Raw genomic sequence first — 22,610 nt, forward strand, 5'->3', positions numbered from 1 at the left:
CGCCGCTTTGAGATGCCATGTGAAGATCTTGAAGAGAAGTGTGCAAACCTGGAGCTCCAGCGACAAGCTTTAACAGACAGAACTTGTCACCTTGATGCTGAGCTGTCTAAATATCGTGCCAGGTCAGAAGAGCAGGGAAGGAAGATTTTTGTCTTGCAAGGAGAATTAAAAAGTCTCCAAAAAGAGGAAACAAAGTCTAAGAACCATATTTCACTTTTGTCACATGCTGCCATGGAAATGTCTGAAACATTGTCTGATTTGCACGAACAGATTCAACTATCTACAGCCAACATAGAGAAGCAACATTATGCCCTTTATTCATCTGCAAACATCAAATGTGACTGTGGTTTGCATATGTCACAGTCAGAGACTATAGAAGGCCAAGCTTTGATTACTCAGAAGAAGCATGCCGATATTATCTTGAAAGATTTTATCCAGCTGCAGCAATTGTTTGAAAAGAAGGTTACTAAGTGTGATGATGAACTACAACATAGTGAAGCAGTCAGAGCAAGATTGGACAGTGCTGATGAAATCCAGAACAATTTGGAGAGTTGCGATGTAGAGAATAATTTAGCCACTTCCAATCACAAATTTAAGAGACTACAAGTGGAACCTGAGGTTACAGATTTCAGCATGGAAATATTTGACAAAATATCGGAGGTAAACAGTCTTAAGGCTGAAAACTTGAAAAAGGAAGAAGAGATTCAAGCTCTAAGAGATTTCCAGAGGGAGCGGGAAAGTCAAATATTCATTCCTCAGGAGAAAAACCAGATGGAGAAAGATGTAGGAACAACGGTCAAAGAAGGTACCACCATTGCCTCTAAGACCTTAGACAGTTCGCAGAGTGAAATAGTGGAGCTTACTGACTGTTTGAATTCCTGGGTCTCACCCGATAAAATTATTGCAAGGGAATCATCGAATCTAGAAGGCAGCAGACATGAACTGGAAGCGCATTTATCTGAACTGGAAGAAGAAAATCTAAAGTATGTTGAAAGGATACATATCATGGAATCGCATTCTAGATATTTGATTGAGGAAAGGGATTCGAGTCTTTTGGAACTACAAAATTCAAGATCTTTTGCAATGAATCTTCAGGGTGAGATTAGAAAGATGGAAATTGAAATGGAGGCACAAAAGGTTGATCTGAAACAGAAGGTGGATGACATGAAAAGGCGATGGTTAGAAGCTCAAGAAGAAAGCAAGTGTCTAAAAATAGAAAACTCAAAATTACAAGGCACAGCTGAAAGTCTAGTTGAAGAGGGTAGTTTGCTTCAGAAATCAAATATCGAGCTGAGGAGGCAAAAAATGGATCTACAATATCAGTATACAGTCTTGCAAGTTGAACTACGAGAATCAGAAAAGGTTCTTTCTCACATGCGACAGGAAGTTGAAGCTCTTGAAGAAAAATATACTTCGTTCCTCGAAGAAATTGCTTCAAAAGAGAAAGCTATAAACTTAGAACTAGATGTGCTTGTTCATGAGAACAAAACACAGAAAGAGAAACTTGTTTTAGAAGAGAGCCGTTTGAATCAGATGTACTTACTAAAGACAGTTGAAGTCGAAAAACTTCAGGAAGAAGTTGCAAGCCTCACTGGAAAGATGTCCAAGACTCATTATGATAAGGAGAGAACAGCTTCGGAAGCTGTACTTGAAGCGTCTCATTTACTTGCAAATAATATTATTCTTGAAGCTGCTCTGCAGGAAGCCCGGGGTAAGCTTAAATTATCTGAGAGCAGCCTCAGTGCCATCCGAATGGAATATGAAACACAGCTATCTAAGCTTGGATGTGAGCTAGCTGCTTCCAAGCAGGACCATGAAATTCTCATGGCCGACCGTGAAAAGCTATTGAATTTGTTGGAAGATGTGAAATCCAACGAAGAAAAGCAAAAAAGCGTGGTTAGGGGGCTTGAGTTGAAACTTAAATCTTCTGAATATGAGAGCCTAGAACTAGCGGAAAAGATTTCTGACCTTACAGTTCAATTGCAGAAGACGACACTGCTTTGGGATGAAGTTTTGGCTCTTAAGAGATCTCTAATTGAGATCAGATTAGAAAATGAAAGAAAGGGCGCTTCATTGCAGATGCTAACAAGTGATTATGAAAAATTGAAGGCTGAAAAGATCATATTTCTTGAAAAGATTTCTGAAATGCAGAAGGCAGTATCTGAATTAGATGATTGCAAATGCAGTAAAATTGCCCTCGAGGAAAAAGTATTGCAGCTGGAAGGTGATTTTAGTGCAAGACATACATTACATCCCCAGGATGCTCAGCTGAAAATTGAGCTTGCTCAGATGAAGAGAGCAAACAGCGAATTACAGAGGAAGACAGAAAGCCTTGAAGAGGAGAAGAACGATTACCTGAAGAGAGTTCAAGCTTTGGAGGATGACGTAGAGCAAAAGAAAGAAGTAAAACATGATCAAACTGTGTCCCAAAATGTGAGTTTTTTCCTTTATCCTGATACAAGTGGCACAAAGTCAAAAAGTTTTTATTTATTCGTTCCTTATTTCTTATATGTTCTGTCAGGTTGACAACCAAGAAAATTGTAATACTAGAAGTTCTCCAATTATGGGAGTTGATCCTCTTTTGAAGATCCAGATACTAGAAGATAAACTAGCCGATGCTATGGAGGCAAATGACTTGTACAAAATCCAGCTTCAGAGGTGTGTGCAATCATTGCATTTTTTACATTCCAGTCATATCAAATACTTTGGTCTTCTGAAACCTCACTCCTAAAGAGACGTTTTTAACAAACATCTGCATATTAACTTAAAAGCTTTCTATATTTGACCTATTCTGAGTACACAGTCCCAAATGGCTTAGCATCATTTCCCTCTTGATAGCTATTTGTTTGGGCTTGTCTTATCACAATAAGTCAAGTGATGATCATGATATGACATGAGAATAGGCAGGCCATGACTCGATTATTAGTCGAATTAGTTATAGGCGGCAATTGCTCTTACATTATCTGTCGCCTCCATAGTTTTTCTTTAGCTATAAGCCTATAACACATACATGCTTTAGCTAACAAAAGAAGCTTTGGTTGGGAGACTGTGGTAACTCCTTGCAAATGCGGGATGTCACAGGTTCAACTCCCACGCCAAAAAAGAAGAAGATATGCTTTACCTCCATATCAACTATTTCATGATTTCGTCCAGACAAAAGCCAGCACCTTTTTCTGGTGGTAGTCGTATCATCCACTTTTAACTGCATATAGCACTCACGATATTTGATTTCTGATATGGCATTAGTCATCAAGAAAACACATAGCATTCCTACTCTTACTCTCTAGCAGCAAAGCTAAGACGATCACTGCATGTATTCTAGGTTGTTATCTGAAGGTGAAGCAACAAAGAAAAATGCATTTGAGGACAATGGTTCTTCATCAATTGAACGAGATTTGAAAGACATGCAAGAGCGTTACTTCCACATAAGCCTTAAGTATGCAGAGTTACAAGCTGAACGTGATCAACTTGCTCTCAAGCTCAGGTCAGTAAGCAGCAATGGAAGGAAGTGGTTTTTATGAGGTCCAGTTGGGTATTGCACAGGGAAGTTTTCGTCACTCTTCCATTCCCAGCTATAAGGAACATTCTTTAGATTCACTAGATATATACAGTACAGAACATGAGGTCGTCAATTATACAAAATCATAGATACAGAATAGTCTTGATAGACAGGTACTTAAAATTAAGATGTCATTTAGTCCCGGCCCTAAACTTTTGTGGATCTTCATAACTAAGTTTTTTAAGTTTCAGTTCCAAGTCCAGGATGACCCAGCAGCGGCAAGCATCTGAAATTTACCCAAATATGCAGAGTCCATATTTCTGTTCAAAATGATGATAGAGATTTTTTCTTCTTCATCAATTAATTTGATCCTAGGTTTTTATTTATTTTATAATTCTGCAAGTATATATTTTTGTCACGGTAATCTAAAGCTGAAACGACGTCGAATTAAGTTTATTACGGGCTACTCAAGTGATGAAGTCTCAAACCTCAGCACAACGACATCGTTTTAATCATCGCAAAGACGGGAATTTCTTGAATTCCCACCAACCCCACAAGCACCATCTCCAACCGTACATTTAATTCGTCGTTGGATGACTTCCACGTCATCGATCCGCGTGCCACAAAGATCAACCAATCACGTCTCATCCAGAACCTGTATAAATACAGTCCCCACTCGCTCCAAATTTTCATAATCGCCTCAAACATTCTCTCCCTCTCTTTTTTAGGATTCGTTTTCCCTACGCAGATGGCACAAAAGGCGGTGAAGAAGCCGGCGGAGAAGGCACCAGCGGCGGCAGAGAAGAATCCGCGGGCGGAGAAGAAATTGCCGAAGGAGGCGCCGTCGTCAGTCGATAAGAAGAAGAAGAAGGCCAAGAAGAGCGTGGAGACTTACAAGATCTACATATTCAAGGTCTTGAAGCAGGTGCATCCAGATATCGGGATCTCAAGCAAGGCGATGGGGATCATGAACAGCTTCATCAACGATATATTCGAGAAGCTCGCGCAAGAGTCTGCAAGACTCGCTCGCTACAACAAGAAGCCCACCATCACTTCTCGCGAGATCCAGACTGCTGTGAGGCTTGTTCTCCCCGGTGAGCTTGCAAAGCACGCCGTCTCTGAAGGTACTAAGGCTGTTACCAAGTTCACTAGTTCTTAAAATTAGGATGAGATTGATGAGGAATAGTTGATTTTGGATTTTATGGAATGTAAATGCATAAGAGCTTGGTTGATTCTGATTAGTTGAGTTTCTGTTTTGCTCCAAAGTGATTTTGTGAAGTTTCTGAGTATATAAGATCATTGTGATTCTCGTTCACACTCGATAAGTGAGACTGATTGTGTGGAATAAGTCATATACAAATGACCTTCGAAACTTGCAGTTTCTCTTATGGAATTATCGAACAACAATGATAATATGTGGTTGGGGAATTTTGTCAAACATCTGTTGTTCACTCCAAACTGAATTGGTAAATTTTACTGATCAGATTAGAGTCAATAAACCATCGAATTCACTGGAACAGAGAACCCAAATCCCTACTCCATATACGGTTTGAACTTTATTGGCAAGAGCTAAGAGAACTAGCGTTATGAACCGACTTTAGTGACGAGATACAATCCTCAAATTGAAACTCCTTCCATTTTTTTTCCCTTTGGTAGGGCAATTGGACAATCAAAAATTTTATTAGGAGTTGTGATTCGTGGGTTTAATGGGGAATGGAGCATTTCAATGGGCATTGTATCAAGTGTGTGTCATTGCGAGTGTTTATATCTCTAGCACTTAATCACAAGTTTTAATACATATGAAGTATATATCAAGTGTCCACCACTATTATGGATGCTCTGAATGTGTCTCTCACAATGATATAATTTTCCTGCTCTGAATGTGTCTCTCACAATGATGTATTTTTCCATTGTTGTGCCCACATCTCCATTCATGACCAACCAAATTTTCCAAAAACTTCATCCATGGGCTGCAATTGAAATAGCCCGTGACAAGCACACGGAGGATCCTCTCCATAAATGGGCTCACTTTCAATACTTGGGCTTCTATTTTTTGGGTCACCATTCTATAAAAGCCTGTATAGGGAAGTTGAAGGTAAAGGCCTGGGCGGCTGTGCTGGAGGGTTTTCTAGTCCAGTATTAATAGAGATGGGAAGTCAGGGAAGAAGAAAAGAGAATGAACTCATCTTATTTACGCAAGAATCATGAATGAATGGGGGGTCATATGTTGTTCCAGTAATACACAGCATAAACATTGCACATGTAAGCAGAAACACAGTGACAAAATTCTGACAATCTACACATACAAAGCCTGGGTTGCTCCTTGATCATTTACAAGGAACTGTCATTGGCTCGAATCTTTTCCACTCTTGTGCTACTTCATCTTTATCATTCTATCTACCTTTTACAGTATGGAGTATGCTCGGATAACTTCCACGATTGGTGCTCTACACAACGGGCACTTACCTCCCCCACGGACCAACTCACTTGCACATTTGAAACAAGTGCACATGTGGCCACATCTGCAAAAGTTATCAATGAAAATAGAACAAATTATAAAGAGAACATAACAAGAAATAGATGCAATTATGTTTGAATACCCTTTATAAAACAAAAATGATATCTGCTCCTCTTTGGTAGAACAAGAAGTAAAATTAAAGATATAAACTATGCAAGGATATATACCTGTACAATAGAGAATCAATATGGCTATCACAACAAACACAGCATGTCCCTTTCCTCACATGACCCCAATTAGATCCATCATCTGACGTTTCTACACTTGACCCTGCAATGTCATCACACCCTTTCAAATCAATAATAGAAACGAAGAAAAACAGAATTTAAGGCAACTGCAGAGTCCTAAATTAAAAGAGAATCCTCTAAAGCAGAATCTGCTGCTATAAGTCAGACATCGTTCAAGTGGGCAGCTCAAACATGCAGAGAAAGAAACTTATATTTTCCTTGGAATCATGTCACAAACCTTTTTCACTGGCTGATCGATTCAGCGCTGCAGAGACTTCCTGTCTGACAGAACGCTGCAACTCTAACTGCATGTCCATGCAGGCCTCCAACATTCTCTGCATGTGGTTCATACCTTGCTGAAGTCTTGCCATGTCTGCTCTCAGATCGCTGAGCATTTCCCACTCCTAATCAAAACAGCATCCAAATTAGACCAAAATGATTTCAAACAACAAATATTGGCATTGATAGGTTAGAGAACCTTTCACTAAAAGAAATAATAGAAAATCGAAGAAACACTAAAAAACCTAGAGTCATGCTCAAACAACTACAGATGGATTTTTATTAAAAAATAAACAAGAAAAAGACTAATAATTACAGTAAACAAAGAAAAGACATCCTATATCATTGCCCCAACTTTCTTAAACGATCAGATGGACTTCTGTCTCCAAGCAATCAAATCCTAACAGTAGCATTTATATGCTAAATTAACGACACAAGAATAGATGGTGTAGGATGAAATTAGCTCCATGACTTTTTTTTTGAAAGAGGAATTAATCATTATCAAATTTGTAGAGCAAAGATGGCTCACCATCTCTGATCGATGAATGCTATGCCGAGACCAACTAGAATGATGTAAATCCTGATGCCACAATGGCTGTGGTGGAGGCACTGGTGGGGTAGGCAGCACCAGTGAAGGTCTATTAGTGCCATCACGTTGACCCACATTTCGTTCAATTCTCTGCTGCTCTTCATCCCGCTCTGGTGAAGCAGGAGCTGGTGTTGGCATGTTTCTATGTAGATCCCAGTCGATAGGAGCATGACCTTGCCTTTGCACATATGACTGGATTAATTGGTCCAGACTTTCTCGGAAACCACTACGCAGAAGGTTGGAAACACTTCTCCTATAACATGATGAAAATGATTCCATTAAGGCATTGAGCTATGTGGTCAGAGCATAAAGGCCAGTTATGAAAGACAATATACCTGCTAAGAAGTTCCCTGAGTTCCATGCTATACACATTATCATCTTCAGGAGGATGAAATCTATTGAATCTTCTATACCGAGGTCTTGGGGGGTTGGAAGGCCCTTCTGACCAATTTCCAACAGCTTCCTGCAAGCCAGTCTCTTGCCAAACCCCCTGGACTTCCGGCAGATTACCCCGATCGTCTACATTTCCAGGAGTTTCCTGAGGCCAATCATTAAGAGAATTTTCTTGCCAATTTCCATTGATACCTTCGGTATTACTATCTCTCCAATCATTTGACTGACTGTAGGTAGACTCTGGCCAGTTATCTCTCTCAGCAGTGGTGATTTCTTCCTGCCAATCATCTTGCTGATTAGCGGTTTCTTGCCAATTCATGTTATCAGAGGTTGTGTTGCTCAGTGAGTGGCTTGTTGGCTCAGACAAGTTATGGATGTCACTCCCCTGACTCCGAGGTTGTGACTCGTCATTAATTTCCACTTGCACATCTTGTGAAGCGTTTGTTTGAACCCAATCATTCCTCGAATCATTGACATCATTGTTTGATGTGGAATCAGAATTGCTTGTTACTTGACCACGAACAATAGTTTCTAATCTGGAGCGGAAACCTTCCCTATAAAACCAAAGGAATTTGCAATAATTAGACAGAAATAACAATTACAACTCCCTTATTTATATGGTTCAAAAACAGTCAACAATCTCTGTAAAAATGAGCCAGAGAAATAAACACCTCTAGTAAAGAAATACACCAAGCCACCCATGGTCCAAAACAATGTTTTACCATATCAAACTGGAGCAAACATTGCATCATAAATTTAAAATTGATGACAACAACAAAATGCCAGACACATACAATATGCTAACAAGCTCACATGATGAAAATAATAAAGCTAGAAGATATAAACAAAAGAATGAAATAGCATAAAAAAGTGTATGGCTGCATGAAAGAGAAAAGAAAGGGGGACAGGAAAAAAAGAAGCACCAGCTAGAGTGAAGGAAATCTTCAGCTAAAGTTTGGGCAGGGTCCATCCAATTCTAGACTTGCCTACTAATCAAGCAACACCAGACTGAAAGAAGGAACATCCAGCTTAAGCATGGTGAAGGTCAATCTCATTCTTTAGTCACCTCCTCATCATTTTTTTCCAGTAGGTTGAACACATTTGTAAAGAACATGGAGAAAGTGTATAATTTAATTATCTTTCAATATAATTATATGTAAGAAACAACTGTGGTGACAAGGATACAGATTCTTGCTACGTCTAGAAATATATGTGATCCAACTTGAAATAGTATCAAGAAACAGTATACGTTCCCATGTGCATTCATTAATCTTATTCTCGTAATAACAGCAATTTTTTATATTTAAAACGCAACAAATTTTTTCAATGCAGCATAATGTCCTGGATCATATATTGTGCACTAATAGCACTTTTTGTTTTTCTAATTTTCACTGAAAACTTCCCAAATGCCATATCATCTACTTCTAACCGATTCTCTTGTAGCCAGACAAAGATAGCAGCACTTCAAACTCCAATGGTCAAATTAGCGCTTTTCCCAGAATGCTGATTTTTCTCCCAAATTACATTCTGTTATCCACAGACCATATGCAGTCTGATTTTATTATACAAATTTGTCACATACTGAGAACATATTATGCCCATTTGTTCTACGAATACTAATTTATATCCATGCCGTCAGATACTGTAAGCCTACACACCCAGACAACCTGACACTATCCCACTGAACCAGAGCAGTTACCGGAAGATCATTTCTCAATATTCAGTTACCAGAAATTTCTACGTAAATAAAAAGAAAATGAACTCACCACCCCTAGTAGTTACTAGCATTCTTGTTTCAAGATAGCAGCTGGTTTTTCTATCAAAGATATTAGGCATCAAGCTTCCATTCAGATTCGATATCAGTTCTTTCCAGAATTTCCCTAAATAAATTGCACTACTCTACTATGAAGCCACAAAAGGTACATCCCATGAACAAAGCGCACAGAGGAAAGAACAATTTTAAAACATTCCTTGGCTTATGGGACAAGTAGAAAAGATCACAAACCTTAAACCAGAAACATTGTGGCGTTGTCTTAATTGAACCAGTTCGCTTGCAGCCACTGAAGGTGGTCTCTCCTCTTCAGCAGGCCTCTCATTTCGCAAAAATCGACCCCTCAGTAACGACTGAAAAATTGTTATAACATTAGAAGTGATCTGCATGCAACTGACTCTTAACACTACAGAAGAAAGCTTTGTTTAGACCACAAGGAAATAAGGAATAGAACCATAAAACAAGTAATAAGATCCTAGTCCAGGGAGTCGCAAGGTTAAAAAAAAAAGGTAAACAACTCCCGTTCACAAGGCTCTTGCAGCGGGCGAGGTCGGGGACATGCAAGATGTATGCAGACCTTACCCCACATAATATGTGGAGAGACTGTTTCCAGGAATTGAACCTATGACCTCTAGGTTGCACCGGCAACTCTACTACTAGGCCACATGTTCGCCTATCCAGGGAGTCACAAGAAACAGAAGAATTCTACCTTTGCAGGAATTGAAAAGCTTCACTGCGCATCTCAATTTAGTTTACCCAAGTCCAGTTTGCAAAAAAAGGACAAGTTTTTTGGCATGTAGACTCCCCCAAAGATTTTTTCAGCCACTGAGCATATAGGCATATAAACAAGAAAAGAAAGAGAACAGTAAAAGACAGCCAAATGATATTAGAAAAAATGCTACATCAAAACTAGGTTTTACAGGAAGGGAGTTATTTGACATGTAATATGCTTTAGATTTAACAAAACCACAAAATGTATTGCGATTGAGCAACTATTCCAAGTAAATTTAAAACACTATCACTGCGATACAGGAACACATGGGCTACCCTTCCCATTGCTGTATAGTGAACTGTAGCAAATTTTCTGTTTTTGTTATTTTTAATAATTTCTTTTTTTTGTTTTATTTTATCCTAGGGTTAGTAGTTGTATTTACAAACAGTAATGTTACTGGAATGTAACTTTTAATGAGCTTGGATGACCAGGTTACTTGGGTTTTAATGTTTTATTAGAACTAATGGTTGATATTAAAAGTGTTATTGTAATCCTAATTCAAATAGTTTTTTCAGACATTTTGTAAGATATTCATTGATAATACATTTTTGAAAGGGTTTTCAAACCCAAAGACTATCAGTCTTATCCCTTCTTCAAGTTTACAAGTTCTAGTCTTTGTTTTGCTGTTTCCTTTAGCATTAGTTTACCGTGTTTTTAGGGAATACAACTTTGAAAACTAAGATACAAATAAGACCATTTAAAAAAGTCGATAGATATCTTTGAGAGAGAGGGGGAGGGAGGAAAACAGACCTGAATGCGGTTTCGGTGGGCAAAATCAGAGACAGCGCGATGCTCCAATAAACCTTGAAGTTCTCTCTGCCTTTCCCTCTCAATCCTGACAAGCAAATCAACCACAGCTTGCCTTCCACGCAACCTCAGCAAGTCCCTATGAATGTGCTCTGGCTGCCCTTCATCCTGGTCCGTAACTGACCCTTCGCGGACTTGGTCATCTTGTCTATCGACAACAGCAGCTTGAACCACCCTCTGCCCACCACGAGATCCCCGCTGCTGACTCGTCATTTGAACCTGTTCCCTGATAATTCTGACCCGTTCACGCTCGGTTTCACCAAGCCATTCTGCTCGTGGACTACCATTCCTTTGTGAGACATTAGACATTTCATTGCCAATGCCACTCTCCATCCATCCACGAACAATCTGCCTAACTCTCTCCCTCTCAACATCACCAAGATCAGGAGACTGCTCCCTACTAGACCCATTATTATCCTCACGTTCATTCTGCGTCCCAATATGACCATGGGTCCACGTGCCATAGTCATTTTCACTCTCAGTAGAATCTCTCAAACTTCCCTGAATCTCACTCCCATTACTCTCTGACATATTCATAATCGAAGAATTGGTATTCAACTCAACATTCCTATGTTGTCTCAACCTCTCTCTCACCCTCTCACGTGCCCTATTCAACACATGCTCATCCTCCAACTCCCTCCACATTTGCAAAATTGTAGATGCCTGAGCGCTTGGCCTCTCCACTGCCCCCTGCCGCCTTGAGGTTGGGGACTGTGACTCCCTCAAGAATGAAGAGTCAAGCATTGAAACTGTGTGCAAACCTGCAAGTGCCATCAGCTCAGACTCACGATTTCTCCTCTCAATAGTGGTAATCATCTCCTGTGCCTGACGGGCAGCCCACCTGCTCAAAATCCGTGAGTGACGCCGTCTTGCCGCAGAAGACTCTGCCAAGTCATCACCCTCAAGATCAGACCTCCTTCTCCTCCTCACAAGTTGATCACCCTCGTCCTCCTCATCATCAGGATTACGTGGAGAGCTACACGACGCAAATGGCATACAATTTTCCAAATGCCCACGCATCAATTCCTCCACTCCTCGTTCAAAATCCGAACACGGATCATCAGTAGATTCTGGTTTTTGTTGTAGCTGTTGAGTATCCGTCATCCTCACGCACCCTACCCCAGCCACACACACACCAAAATCACCGCCTAGTACAAAATCCCTCTCTCAATGCACCCAATATGCATTATTGACGATATCCCCACCCCACACCAAACCCCATCAACCATCCTAAAAGAAAATATCTTTCAATTGAAAACCAAAAACCTAAACAAATCAATTAATCAATCCCTAAAACCACCAAACCGAACCATCAACAACTTCGAAGGGCAAAAAACACAGAATTGCAACAAAAACTCGAAAATTGAGAAAAGTGTTCAAAAGAAATGGACAGCAAGAAAGATAAAATTAGTCACAAACAAACAGACATACCTTGAAAGAGGCTTTGTATTGATGGTTTCTTGTTCTGATTGTATCTTGTCTTCAAAGAGACCGGAAAAAGAAAAAGGAACAAAAAGAAATGCAGAGAGATTTGTTGGGTGGAGAGAGATCAAACCAGAGAATATGTGAGAATTTATAAATTACATGATAGAAAGAGAGAGAGAGAATTTCAGAGAGAGAAGGACCGCGGATCTAAGGGGAGTGTGAGGGAGGGAGAAGCGCCGACTACCATAAACTGCCACGTACTCTTGATTTTTTTTTGGTTTTTCCTATTTGTTTTAATTATTTGGATAATTTTGTATTATGTTATTTGTCCCCACGTAATCAATCTTTTGGACTTTATAGTAATTTCGCATTTGACCACCTAATTAGGTTTTTTGAAGCCATATAATGTGCCCATTTTGGTATCACCACTATCTATGTGCTATTGTGCTTGGTGCTATGTAATCTTTACAACTCAATAATTTCCTAAAGTGAACACATTCATAGTACTTCATTAGTCACTTCAACAACTCTAATTTTATGATTTTATCTACAATGTGTGTTAATAAGTTATTTGTGTAAAAACATATACATCCTCACATACGATCCCTACCTGGGTTGGGATAATTGATTTAATAAAATTAACCGTCAGCATAAAATTTTGTTAATAAATCTTAAGAACTATGTATTGATACGTTATAATCCGTTTGCGGCAAGATAATAAATACTTCAAAAATTCTTGATCCAAGTCAAAACACACTATTTTTGGTATCTTTTTCTTAAAAGATGTGGTTAGAGATAAAGCAAAATTGAGTCTATATAATCATAGGTGTATTAGGGCAAATTGGAGCATGTTTGTTGTTGTGATGGTTCTTCTTTTGCATTCAAGGTACACTTTTGAAAGAAAAAGAAACACCATGCTGGTAATTATTGTTGCCATATATACACAATAACGTTTTGTTTACATTTTCATCCTTTTTTTTTTACTTACCAAAAAAAATGGGATGAAAAAAAATGTAATATTTGCTTTATATCTTAACAATTTTGAGTCAATATATGTTATTATAAGAAATAATTTTAAACAACTATAATGGATTGAAAGTTTTTTGACTTTGAATTCTATCTTATCATGTATACATTTTAAGTTCTCACTAGATTAAATATTCAAGTAAAACATTATCCATACCATGTTTTTACCAAAAAGCCCTTTCTCAAATTTGATTCATTGATGTTACTTGATAATGTTATAAATAAATAATTGGAAAAACAAAATTGAATTTGTTTAAATCTAAAAGGTAGATCATAATTAATTTCAAATCCAAGTAGAAATAAGATAGTTACTTGATCCTCCAATTTACCAATTTTAATTTGATAACAAATGTTTTGCCTTTTCTTAAATTCAAAGGGTTGCGAGTTGGTTCCTCATATTCCATTAAACACATGGGTCCTAAGTTCAAAAACCTTTCCCCAATACTTTGAGCTCACACCCCCTGACAAAATGCCAACGAAGTAACCTTGGTCTCGTGTGTAAAAAAACTTTCGAGAATGCGATGCACACGATTGAAAGTTTACTCTATCGGAGCGGGTCCAAAATTAAGACCCTGCCTTGGAGAGATTCTCATAATAGAAACAAAATTATTGAAACTTATTTAGTGATAGGAGAAAAAGAGTTATTAAAATGTGCTAAAAGTGGGGATTTCAATTTAAAACCCCTAGAGAGTAAATGTCTATTGGTCATCCTTTCCCAATAAAAGAAGATGTTAATAAAGTACTTCCATTGAAGGGGTACATAATCTCTCAAGCATGCCCTAAAATATATTTGTATAGACAACAATTATTTTTTGTTTGTGGATCAAATGATTGAACGATGTGATCTTATCCATGAAGATAAGTAGTGCACTATTATTACCATTCATGAATAATAAGTGCATACATATGAGCCCTAAAATTAGGAGAATCATTTATAAATGTCCATAAGAATGTGGACAAAGACATTGGGGTATACATATTCACATGTTTGGTGGATCTCGATCATCTTCTTCTATGTTGTCTCCTCTTACATACATCTCTCGTATCATAATTATCTAGGGTTTTAGCAAAACTCCATCTCCAAGAAGCCATGAAAACATGACACATTCATGTGCACCCAAATAGGAAAAAATCATAAATAGTGGACTCATCAGTGGGAGACAATCCATATTGCACTATTATTTCTTGGGGTTTCCATAGATATTATGGTGTTTTAGAATCCTAAAATGAAATATAATGATAGGACATCAAGTTTAAAACTTCAAAGTGACCCCCCCCCCAAATAATACCTTCTCTCTTGGGTGGATAGGTTCCTGCTGAATCTAGATTTTTTTGAATAATACAAATTTGTTTTGAAATGTCAAACTCACACGCAAAAAAAAAAAAATTGACATGATAATAACATAATTTGGGTTAAAACACAACGCATAGTCATCAAAAATATTATTTTTAGTGAGAATTGAATCATGACCTCCCGAATCTATACGAATTGATCCCAGAGATATTCGGCAACTAGGCTGGCCCAAGTGGTTCTGTTCTGCTGAATTTAGGCATGAGTTCATAATCTTGCTTTAGCAGATATATAGTATTTGTTTTTGGCAAACGTTCGAGGAATCAATTGTTGGTCATTTCTGTTTTGGCATTTTCTGTAAAGAGAGACAGCAGTAGATCTGCCCAGATATTCCTGCCCTACCAGCCAGCCACTGGTTCCATCAATCAATTTTAATAAGACGTCTACCAAGTTTTTAAGCACCTCGTGGCATTATCAATTTCTACTGTTCAGGAACAGAGAAATCACACATCACCTCAACCGCTTAAGCATAGAAGATATTAGACTAGGTTAAATATAACGTGTGTTAAGACTTCAGAAGACTACTTGGCATGAAGGTTCGTGAGAGTTGGGCTATTGGACCCCCTTTCCTCCCCAAACACCCCACCTGCCAAGCATTTTGTTCAATGAAGATTTTCCAAATATATGCCAACCCAGATATCCTAAGTTCCATGAAAGATATGTTCCCCTATCATAAGTAACTTTCTTCTCTGTGCCTAGATTTAAACTTTTCTTTTTCTTGGGGGAGGGAGGGGGTTTGCATTCAAACTCTGCTGCTAAGGGTGATGAGGCTTGCCTAATTGAGGAAACATAAGTTCAAACCCTAATCCTCACGCTAAACCTTAAACAATGGAATACCAATTAATCATACAATGGAATAAGTAGAGCTGTACTTCCTGTAAAGCAAGGAGTCAATTATTTCCCCTGATTTTCTACGACTAGAAACAACATGGAGGACTAGAAAGAAATAACAATTAAAAATAAGAGACAAGCAGCTCCAGTTAATGGGTTGGCTCATTCGAATCATGGATACGAACAATTTCTTAATCATATAATTCACTGCTTAGTTGAATATAAAAACTGAGAGAAAAGAAGATGTACACAATGAAATAGGATTCTCACCACCTAAGTGCATCAACATGTAACGAGATAGATACGGCAGCCAAAGGATTCATACAAAGTTGTTCTTGTTGCTCAATACACCATTTTGCCAACCTCAAATCTGGCCTGTCCCAAGAGCCTGTCTTGAGGTGTCTCCTGAAGCCCAAGCTTGATAGTCTTTTGCAAGCTGCAGATTTTTTTTTTTGCATGCAACAACAGAGAAACGATTCACAACAATGATCTTCATAACAAGAAGAGATCTATCAAGGGATTCCAGAAACAAAAGAATTCCACTATGTTTCGACACTTGGAGATACAAATATAACCCAGGATAAGTGCATAAAATTGCTGCATTGTTCCAGAATGTGCATACTCAGATGAAGTACAGAAGAAATTGGCCAAAAATTTGGATAGAAACAGAAAATCCAACATAAACACCCTCAAAGATTTTCCCCAATGCAATCTCATGTAATAACCCATTGCATTAGTAACATTATATTGTAATACACTAATACAGAGACTCAAGTTACTGGTGTAGATATTAGAGGCAAAGTTACCAGTTTTTTATTTTTCTTTAAAAGACCAAAAGAATGAAAATAAAAGACGGGCGTTGTGTATTACATGGACAATCATTCCTACCATGTTCTGAGAAATTGAGACGCTAATAAAAAAGATTCAGATGCTCAATCTAATGTATCACCAAAATAGTCTAATGGATAAGATGTGGAAAAAGCATAAGATATATAGTTAGTTAGCTAGATAAATCTTTATTAAGCTACATTCAGTTAGGTACACCCAAACACTGCATTCTCCATGGTGAGATCATAATGATCCAACAAGCAATAAACACACCATACTTATTATAGAGGGAAAGATCTGAGTCCTGTCATGAAGGATATGAAATTTAAAGAACATTATGGAAGTCATAATGTATTCACTTTTAGAAAGAAAAAAATTAAACAGAACAATTGCTCCAAGCTGACAAAAAAAAAGTGGGTGGGTGGAATAGCCTATGAGATTGATAGTAAATGAGAAGAAATCAGAGATAGAAGTGTCCATATATGAATATGTTTACAAAGACAGATATCCTTTTAATTCAGTAATAAAATCACTTAACTTAAACAAAGGATGGGCAAAAGAAAAGCCACACATCAAATAATAATGCGTTTGAAAAGGTGCACATAGGGGCTATCAGCCTTCCATCATATGGCAGAAATGCTTTAAATATCAATTAGAATATGTTGATTCAACAAAATAATGAAATTTGGAATACATAGACAAAATTATAAAAAAACAAATTGAAGTTCCCATTTTATTTGTTTATGAGGAAGGCCTATTATAAAGTTCATATACCTGTGCCATAAAGCGAGGAAGCATAAGCTTAAGTATCTGTTCAAGAACTTGGGTCCCAGTTGACTCTATTGCCTCAATTGGAATTGCTCGAAATGCAAAAGGAATCTCAATGCTAACCTAGAAGGGAAATTAAAACGTTGAAAATAGTATTAACATCATTCAGGGTACATCATGCCAAATCTGAATAAAGAAATACCTCAATAACAGCATCTGAAGTTAATTGTTGGACGGATGAATTGTTCTGGCGGCTATCACAAGATATTTGGTTCTCCATAAAAGCTGGCATTCCATGAGAATTCAATGTTGAAGCACTATGTTGCGGGAAAACAGATACAAAACAAATGCACAACAAACTTAGAGAAAAATGACACAAATGATTCATGGAATTGTTCCAGAAGAAAATAATTACACCATTTGGAAAAAGGGCACTATGAACCATCTAAATCAACCATGTTCCACCTTCTCTATGGTATCTAGAAACAAGAGGCACACTAGACATGATTCTGCGGGGATTTTCAATCTGCCATGTTGGAACATGTGATATGTAAGTGAAGTGACAAGAGCACCCTCAAATCCAGACCCGTGTAAAAAAGGTAAACAATTCTTGTGCACAAGGCTACCGTAGTGGATGGGTTCGGGGAAAGATATGATGTACGCAGACCTTAATTACCCCACATAATATGTGGAGAGACTATTTTCAAGAATTGAACCTATGACCTCTAAGTTCCAAACCCATGTGTGCATTACAATTGATACCAAAAAGTTGGCAACGTAAAACTTTATAGGTGCCAGTGACAACAAGATAATGTCAGAGGTGATACTTAAAACTGTGAACAAGTACATTGCAGATGAGAAAAGAGCTTCCATTGTGTCATCAGAATTTTATTCCAGCATAATTACACTAAATTTACTGCAGTATGCATCCTAAGTATTCAGTTCTTTTAAAATACTATACAATTGACATCTTATCATTCAATAAAGGAAATCCATAACTAATTCAAATTAGTTTTAAGTTTTGGAATACGTAGTTAGTAGCCTGGCAAGGCCGCAAGAGCAATATCCTAAAAGGAAGTCACAGATAGAATGCACTGGACATTTACACCCACCAAATCTGAAACGAAACTTAAAGAGTAGCAAAGTCGTAAAGCTGTAGAAAATCAGTTCAGCATAGAGATAACATACAGAAGATAATCCACAACCAAGTTGAAATTCTTTAATCTTAAGTAGCCAGTCCAGTTTCAAAGTGTTATGCAGATCAAAATGCATGTAATACATCACCCAATAATTACAACATAAATAAAAGCAGCACACATAATTCAGATATAAAATTAACATTGAAAGTCCTATGAACTAAACTAAAGTCAGGAACTTCAGAGTTCAGAGTTCAGACCAACCTAATACAGGCAATGTCCACTTGTAAGTTCCATTGTGGTTATTAAGGCATTGTCCAGTAAACAACTAGATTGCGACCCATTTTACCAAATATCCAATTCCAACAATATCCTATACCCTAATACTTGTTTAACATATGCTTAAAGTCCCAAGACTAACCTACCATTACCCTGCTAGGTTGAAAGTCGGTTGTTACCATCAACCAACCCATTGAGCGACCGACTTTGTCGGTTGCCAACCATTACCCGACCCACAAAGGTCGGGCCAATAATGGTTTTCATATTTATGCAAAGTCCGTTGGTCGGGTAGGGCCGATAATCAACCGACCCGACCCAGTCCCAACCCTATTGCAAACAGAAACCAAAACAATCTGAAATTCTATAGAAGCATTCTATGTTCTAGTAGGAAAAACTCTGAACACATCCTTACCATCAAACTTCTCATTTTGTGCAACCACAATTGGCGACCCCTCAAGCTGCCATCAATCATCAAGTCAAAAGATAAACACAGTTGAGAAAAAATAGTTAGCGGACATTCAAACAATGCTATGTAACAAGTTGTTCTTTTAGCATTTCGGCACAAATTAATAATCTACATATATGTTCTCCTTTAGCTTCAAAACCAGGATAACACTAAGAAGATAATTCAGTTTTCAAATCCTAGCAGTTCTACTCCTTCATTTCTCAACGACCAAACAGAAATAACCGGTTCTTAAGGAAACGGAGAAAACAGAATAAAATAGTAAAATTCAATGGCACCAAGTACAAACCTTACAAGACAGTAGCTTAATGCTGCAACCATCGGCTTGCTCTTCAACTCTAACAAGCAAAACAGGGCAGATTTCGAAATAAAAGAATTTGAACCTATACACATGGCACCTGAATGTCTTATCATCAACCCTCTCAATCCTCTCCGCATCCAACACTGAATACTGACTTGCCGGCAAACGCATATACTGAACTGCACCCAATCAACCGATAGTTTTTAACTCCAACAACTTAACATTGCAAGACAAACAAGAAATTTGAACATTACTTAGAGGACGCTCCAGCTGCTGGACAGAGACTCTCTCTCTACGACGAGCAACGAATCTTGCTTTGGATGGTAAAATTGCCGCAAAAACACCAACCGAGTGCTTCTGAGGCTCACTGACTGATGCAGAGAAGTTCAGACTGAATTGTTTGACAGAGAAGGAATTCCGAGAGCTTCTGGGTTGAAAGGTAACAGAACTAAGGCTTATAGTGCTAGAAGAAGCGCCGAGCGCCATCTGCCCCTTTTAGAGTTCAACGTGATGCTGGATTTGGTGCGCAAGGGAGAAAGCAGTGGCCAAGGATAAGACGCGAATTAGAAACCAAGTCACAGAACCTACTCACGTGAGTGCCACGTGAACCCAAAAACCGCTGTTACAAAGATAGCGCTGACGTCTATGTAGGTCATGTGACGTCCAAACATAATCGTAAAAATCGATATGAACATTCAGGGCAATGATGAAGAGAAAATTCAGATTACAGATCGAAGTTTCATTGAATTGAATTTGGAAAAAATCGGCATTAATTTCCCATGAGACGCCCTGTACCTTCTTTACATTCCCATCAATCCCTAATTCCCTAATTGAAGTAATTAACGATCGCTGAGCCCTAATTCCAAAATCAATCGGAAACAAACAGCAAAATACCTAGACAATGCCAATAACAAAGGATTCTAAGAGCTAGTAAACTTTGTGACGGCCTTGGTGCCTTCAGAGACGGCGTGCTTGGCGAGTTCACCGGGGAGCACCAGCCTGACAGCAGTCTGGATCTCGCGAGAGGTAATGGTTGGCTTCTTGTTGTAGCGAGCGAGCCTGGAAGACTCCTGTGCGAGTTTCTCAAAGATATCATTGATGAAGCTGTTCATGATCCCCATCGCCTTGCTCGAGATCCCGATATCTGGATGCACCTGCTTTAGAACCTTGAAGATGTAGATCTTGTACGTCTCCACGCTCTTCTTGGCCTTCTTCTTCTTCTTCTCCGCCGAGACTGGCGCCTCCTTCGGCAACTTCTTCTCCGCTCTCGGCTTTTTCTCGGCTGCTGGGGCCTTCTCCGCCGGCTTCTTGTCCGCCTTTGGTGCCATCGAAGTAACTTCAACGAAATTCCCGCGAGAAAAACGAAACAAATTCTTGACTATGCGAGGATGGCGTGAGAATGGGAATGATTTTGATGTTGGGAGGTTTCAAATATATAGGAGGTGCGGTTGAGAGTTGATTGGTTAATTTGGGTGAGACGCGGATCGAAGACGTGGACGGTTGGATCTGGTGAGGATGCTAATGGACAATCATAGATGGTGTTTGTTTTCGGAGGGACCTTTTGAAAATCGGAGACTGAAATTTCTAGAAGGGCGAACTGTTGAAAACAAATTCAAAGCCGGATTGGACTTTGGAGGAGCTAATTGGGCCTGGCATATTGAGCGCCCGTGCCCCGTCTACTGAAGCCCACACACCGAGTGGGCTTAATTATGTAGTTTGAAGTCTCTTTTTGGAAAACTTTAATCACATCCCAATGTTTATTAAAATATTCATTGTTACGTGTAACCCATATAATTTTAAATTTTTATAAATATACTAAAAGTATATAAAAATTGAGACATTTTGCTAGTGCACCTCAAGTAGAAAACAGAGAAAAAAAAAACAAGGGTAAACAATCAACGCTGCAATAATCAACTAGTCAAAACACAATAGGGATTTCCACTTCAAAAATACATCAAAATCAACCCGCCAAACACACAACAGGGAAGCCCTTCGTTTTCGGTAGGAGAAACACAACAAACAATCCCATAATTAGTATCCAAGCAGGAAAGAAGAAGAATATAGCGGCGCGCGTATGGCACAACAACGATAAGAAAGCATGTGCTATGATGAAACTGAAAAGCATGTTAGAGCTAACAACAAATGCAAATACTGCAATTCTTGTCTCCATTGAGAATGTTTCACTTGGTTTCAAATCAACAAGTAAAAACCCCCAATCGCAACCTGCCTTAAAACCAAGCATACGACGTGTTAATTGGTGTGAAAATGCAATTTATCCGCAAAATTGAAGTCATTAAGGCATTTTATCGAATACATGGTATAAGCCTACTTAGAGTAACTTGCTTAGTTTCATATAGACTTTTTAAGATGCCTCACGAGAATCAGTGTTACATGTCCAATATCAACTCTTGAAAATTGAAGTCATTGAAGCATTTTATCGAATACCTAGCAGATGAACATCTGAACACAAGCTTGAAGAAGTAGTTTTCTCCTTCCGACCCTATCGATAACGTAGATGGAAATGTCGATAATTAACAGTGGCATACTTGATTTCTTGAAAAGCTTCTTCAATGGATGTTTTACTTGCTTTGCCACATATCTAGCCATTTTAATTTGCTTGAGCTCTTCATCGTCGGTGTCTCCATGATGATAAAATACCGAACGAGGAGTACATGACCCGGAACACCTACAAGTCCCAATGAAATTATCTAATCATTATTGTGAACACCTGCAGCGAGAATAGAGGCATGCAAATCCCTTTTTTCACTTTCATGGTTTAGGCGGACACGCCCTACACTCTGTTTTTCGAAGACATTGGGGGTGGGGTGTTATGAACGGAGATCAAAAAAAACACAAAGTCAATGAGAGTTGAGGTTTGTCTAGTAAACATTGGGGGGTAAGTAAAGTTTTCCCACCTTTTTTTCTCTTCAATGGCATCGGCATCCATTCATAATGGGCCAAGAAAGGCTCTATAATAGTGAAATTATATGTATGTATATATATACACACACATATTAGTATACATATACATAAATTGTCCTATTAACTCCAAAAGTGAGGTGTTAATTTTTAGGATTCACGTAGAGTTCAAAATATTTTAAAAAAATTGAAAAAAAATATTTATACTTTGATCAATTTTACGAATCCAATAATATATTTTTTTATTTGAAACAAAAATCAAATGCAACTTAAAAAGTATATGAAATGTATTTTATTTTATATCTAACGACTCAAAATTATTATGCATTTTTCATGTTGAATTTGATTTTTGTTTATAACAAAAAATATATCGTTGGGTTCGTAAAATTTGTTAAAATACAAATATATTTTTTTCAAATTTTTTGAAA

General features: G+C 38.2%; 5 protein-coding genes across 7 annotated transcripts; 2 read left to right on the forward strand and 3 right to left on the reverse strand.

The window, feature by feature from the left end:
* The first annotated feature begins 1 nt into the window (after position 1).
* LOC119988433 (centrosome-associated protein CEP250-like) lies at positions 2-4,157 on the forward strand. The gene is made up of 3 exons (XM_038833471.1): positions 2-2,433; positions 2,522-2,658; positions 3,323-4,157. The coding sequence occupies exons 1-3, from the start codon at positions 13-15 to the stop codon at positions 3,519-3,521; spliced, it is 2,757 nt and encodes a 918-aa protein (XP_038689399.1). The 5' UTR covers positions 2-12; the 3' UTR covers positions 3,522-4,157.
* Positions 4,158-4,185: 28 nt separating this feature from the next.
* LOC119988434 (histone H2B.2-like) lies at positions 4,186-4,828 on the forward strand. The gene has a single exon (XM_038833472.1). The coding sequence runs from the start codon at positions 4,248-4,250 to the stop codon at positions 4,656-4,658; it is 411 nt and encodes a 136-aa protein (XP_038689400.1). The 5' UTR covers positions 4,186-4,247; the 3' UTR covers positions 4,659-4,828.
* Positions 4,829-5,655: 827 nt separating this feature from the next.
* Positions 5,656-12,511, reverse strand: LOC119989365. Of its 3 annotated transcripts, none has more exons than XM_038834839.1 (8): positions 12,287-12,511; positions 10,799-11,970; positions 9,511-9,629; positions 7,448-8,059; positions 7,053-7,365; positions 6,483-6,648; positions 6,185-6,287; positions 5,656-6,021 (listed from the first exon to the last, which is right to left on the reverse strand). In XM_038834839.1, exons 2-8 carry the CDS (start codon positions 11,957-11,959, stop codon positions 5,904-5,906), a joined length of 2,592 nt encoding a protein of 863 aa, XP_038690767.1. In that variant the 5' UTR covers positions 11,960-11,970; positions 12,287-12,511; the 3' UTR covers positions 5,656-5,903. The 3 variants fall into 3 exon arrangements, with proteins under 3 accessions (XP_038690767.1, XP_038690766.1, XP_038690765.1); XM_038834838.1 differs by having other exon boundaries at positions 10,799-12,099; XM_038834837.1 differs by having other exon boundaries at positions 10,799-12,174.
* Positions 12,512-15,632: 3,121 nt separating this feature from the next.
* LOC119990006 (uncharacterized protein SYNPCC7002_A1590) lies at positions 15,633-19,900 on the reverse strand. The gene is made up of 6 exons (XM_038835811.1): positions 19,518-19,900; positions 19,252-19,442; positions 18,912-18,957; positions 17,287-17,369; positions 17,091-17,207; positions 15,633-15,924 (listed from the first exon to the last, which is right to left on the reverse strand). Exons 1-6 carry the CDS (start codon positions 19,747-19,749, stop codon positions 15,853-15,855), a joined length of 741 nt encoding a protein of 246 aa, XP_038691739.1. The 5' UTR covers positions 19,750-19,900; the 3' UTR covers positions 15,633-15,852.
* An 87-nt stretch (positions 19,901-19,987) lies between these two features.
* On the reverse strand, positions 19,988-20,679 carry LOC119990007 (histone H2B.2). Its single transcript, XM_038835812.1, has one exon. It carries the CDS (start codon positions 20,589-20,591, stop codon positions 20,184-20,186), a length of 408 nt encoding a protein of 135 aa, XP_038691740.1. The 5' UTR covers positions 20,592-20,679; the 3' UTR covers positions 19,988-20,183.
* Positions 20,680-22,610: the final 1,931 nt, after the last annotated feature.

The sequence above is a fragment of the Tripterygium wilfordii genome, chromosome 21 (genome assembly GCF_013401445.1).
Source record: "Tripterygium wilfordii isolate XIE 37 chromosome 21, ASM1340144v1, whole genome shotgun sequence".
Taxonomy (NCBI): domain Eukaryota; kingdom Viridiplantae; phylum Streptophyta; class Magnoliopsida; order Celastrales; family Celastraceae; genus Tripterygium; species Tripterygium wilfordii.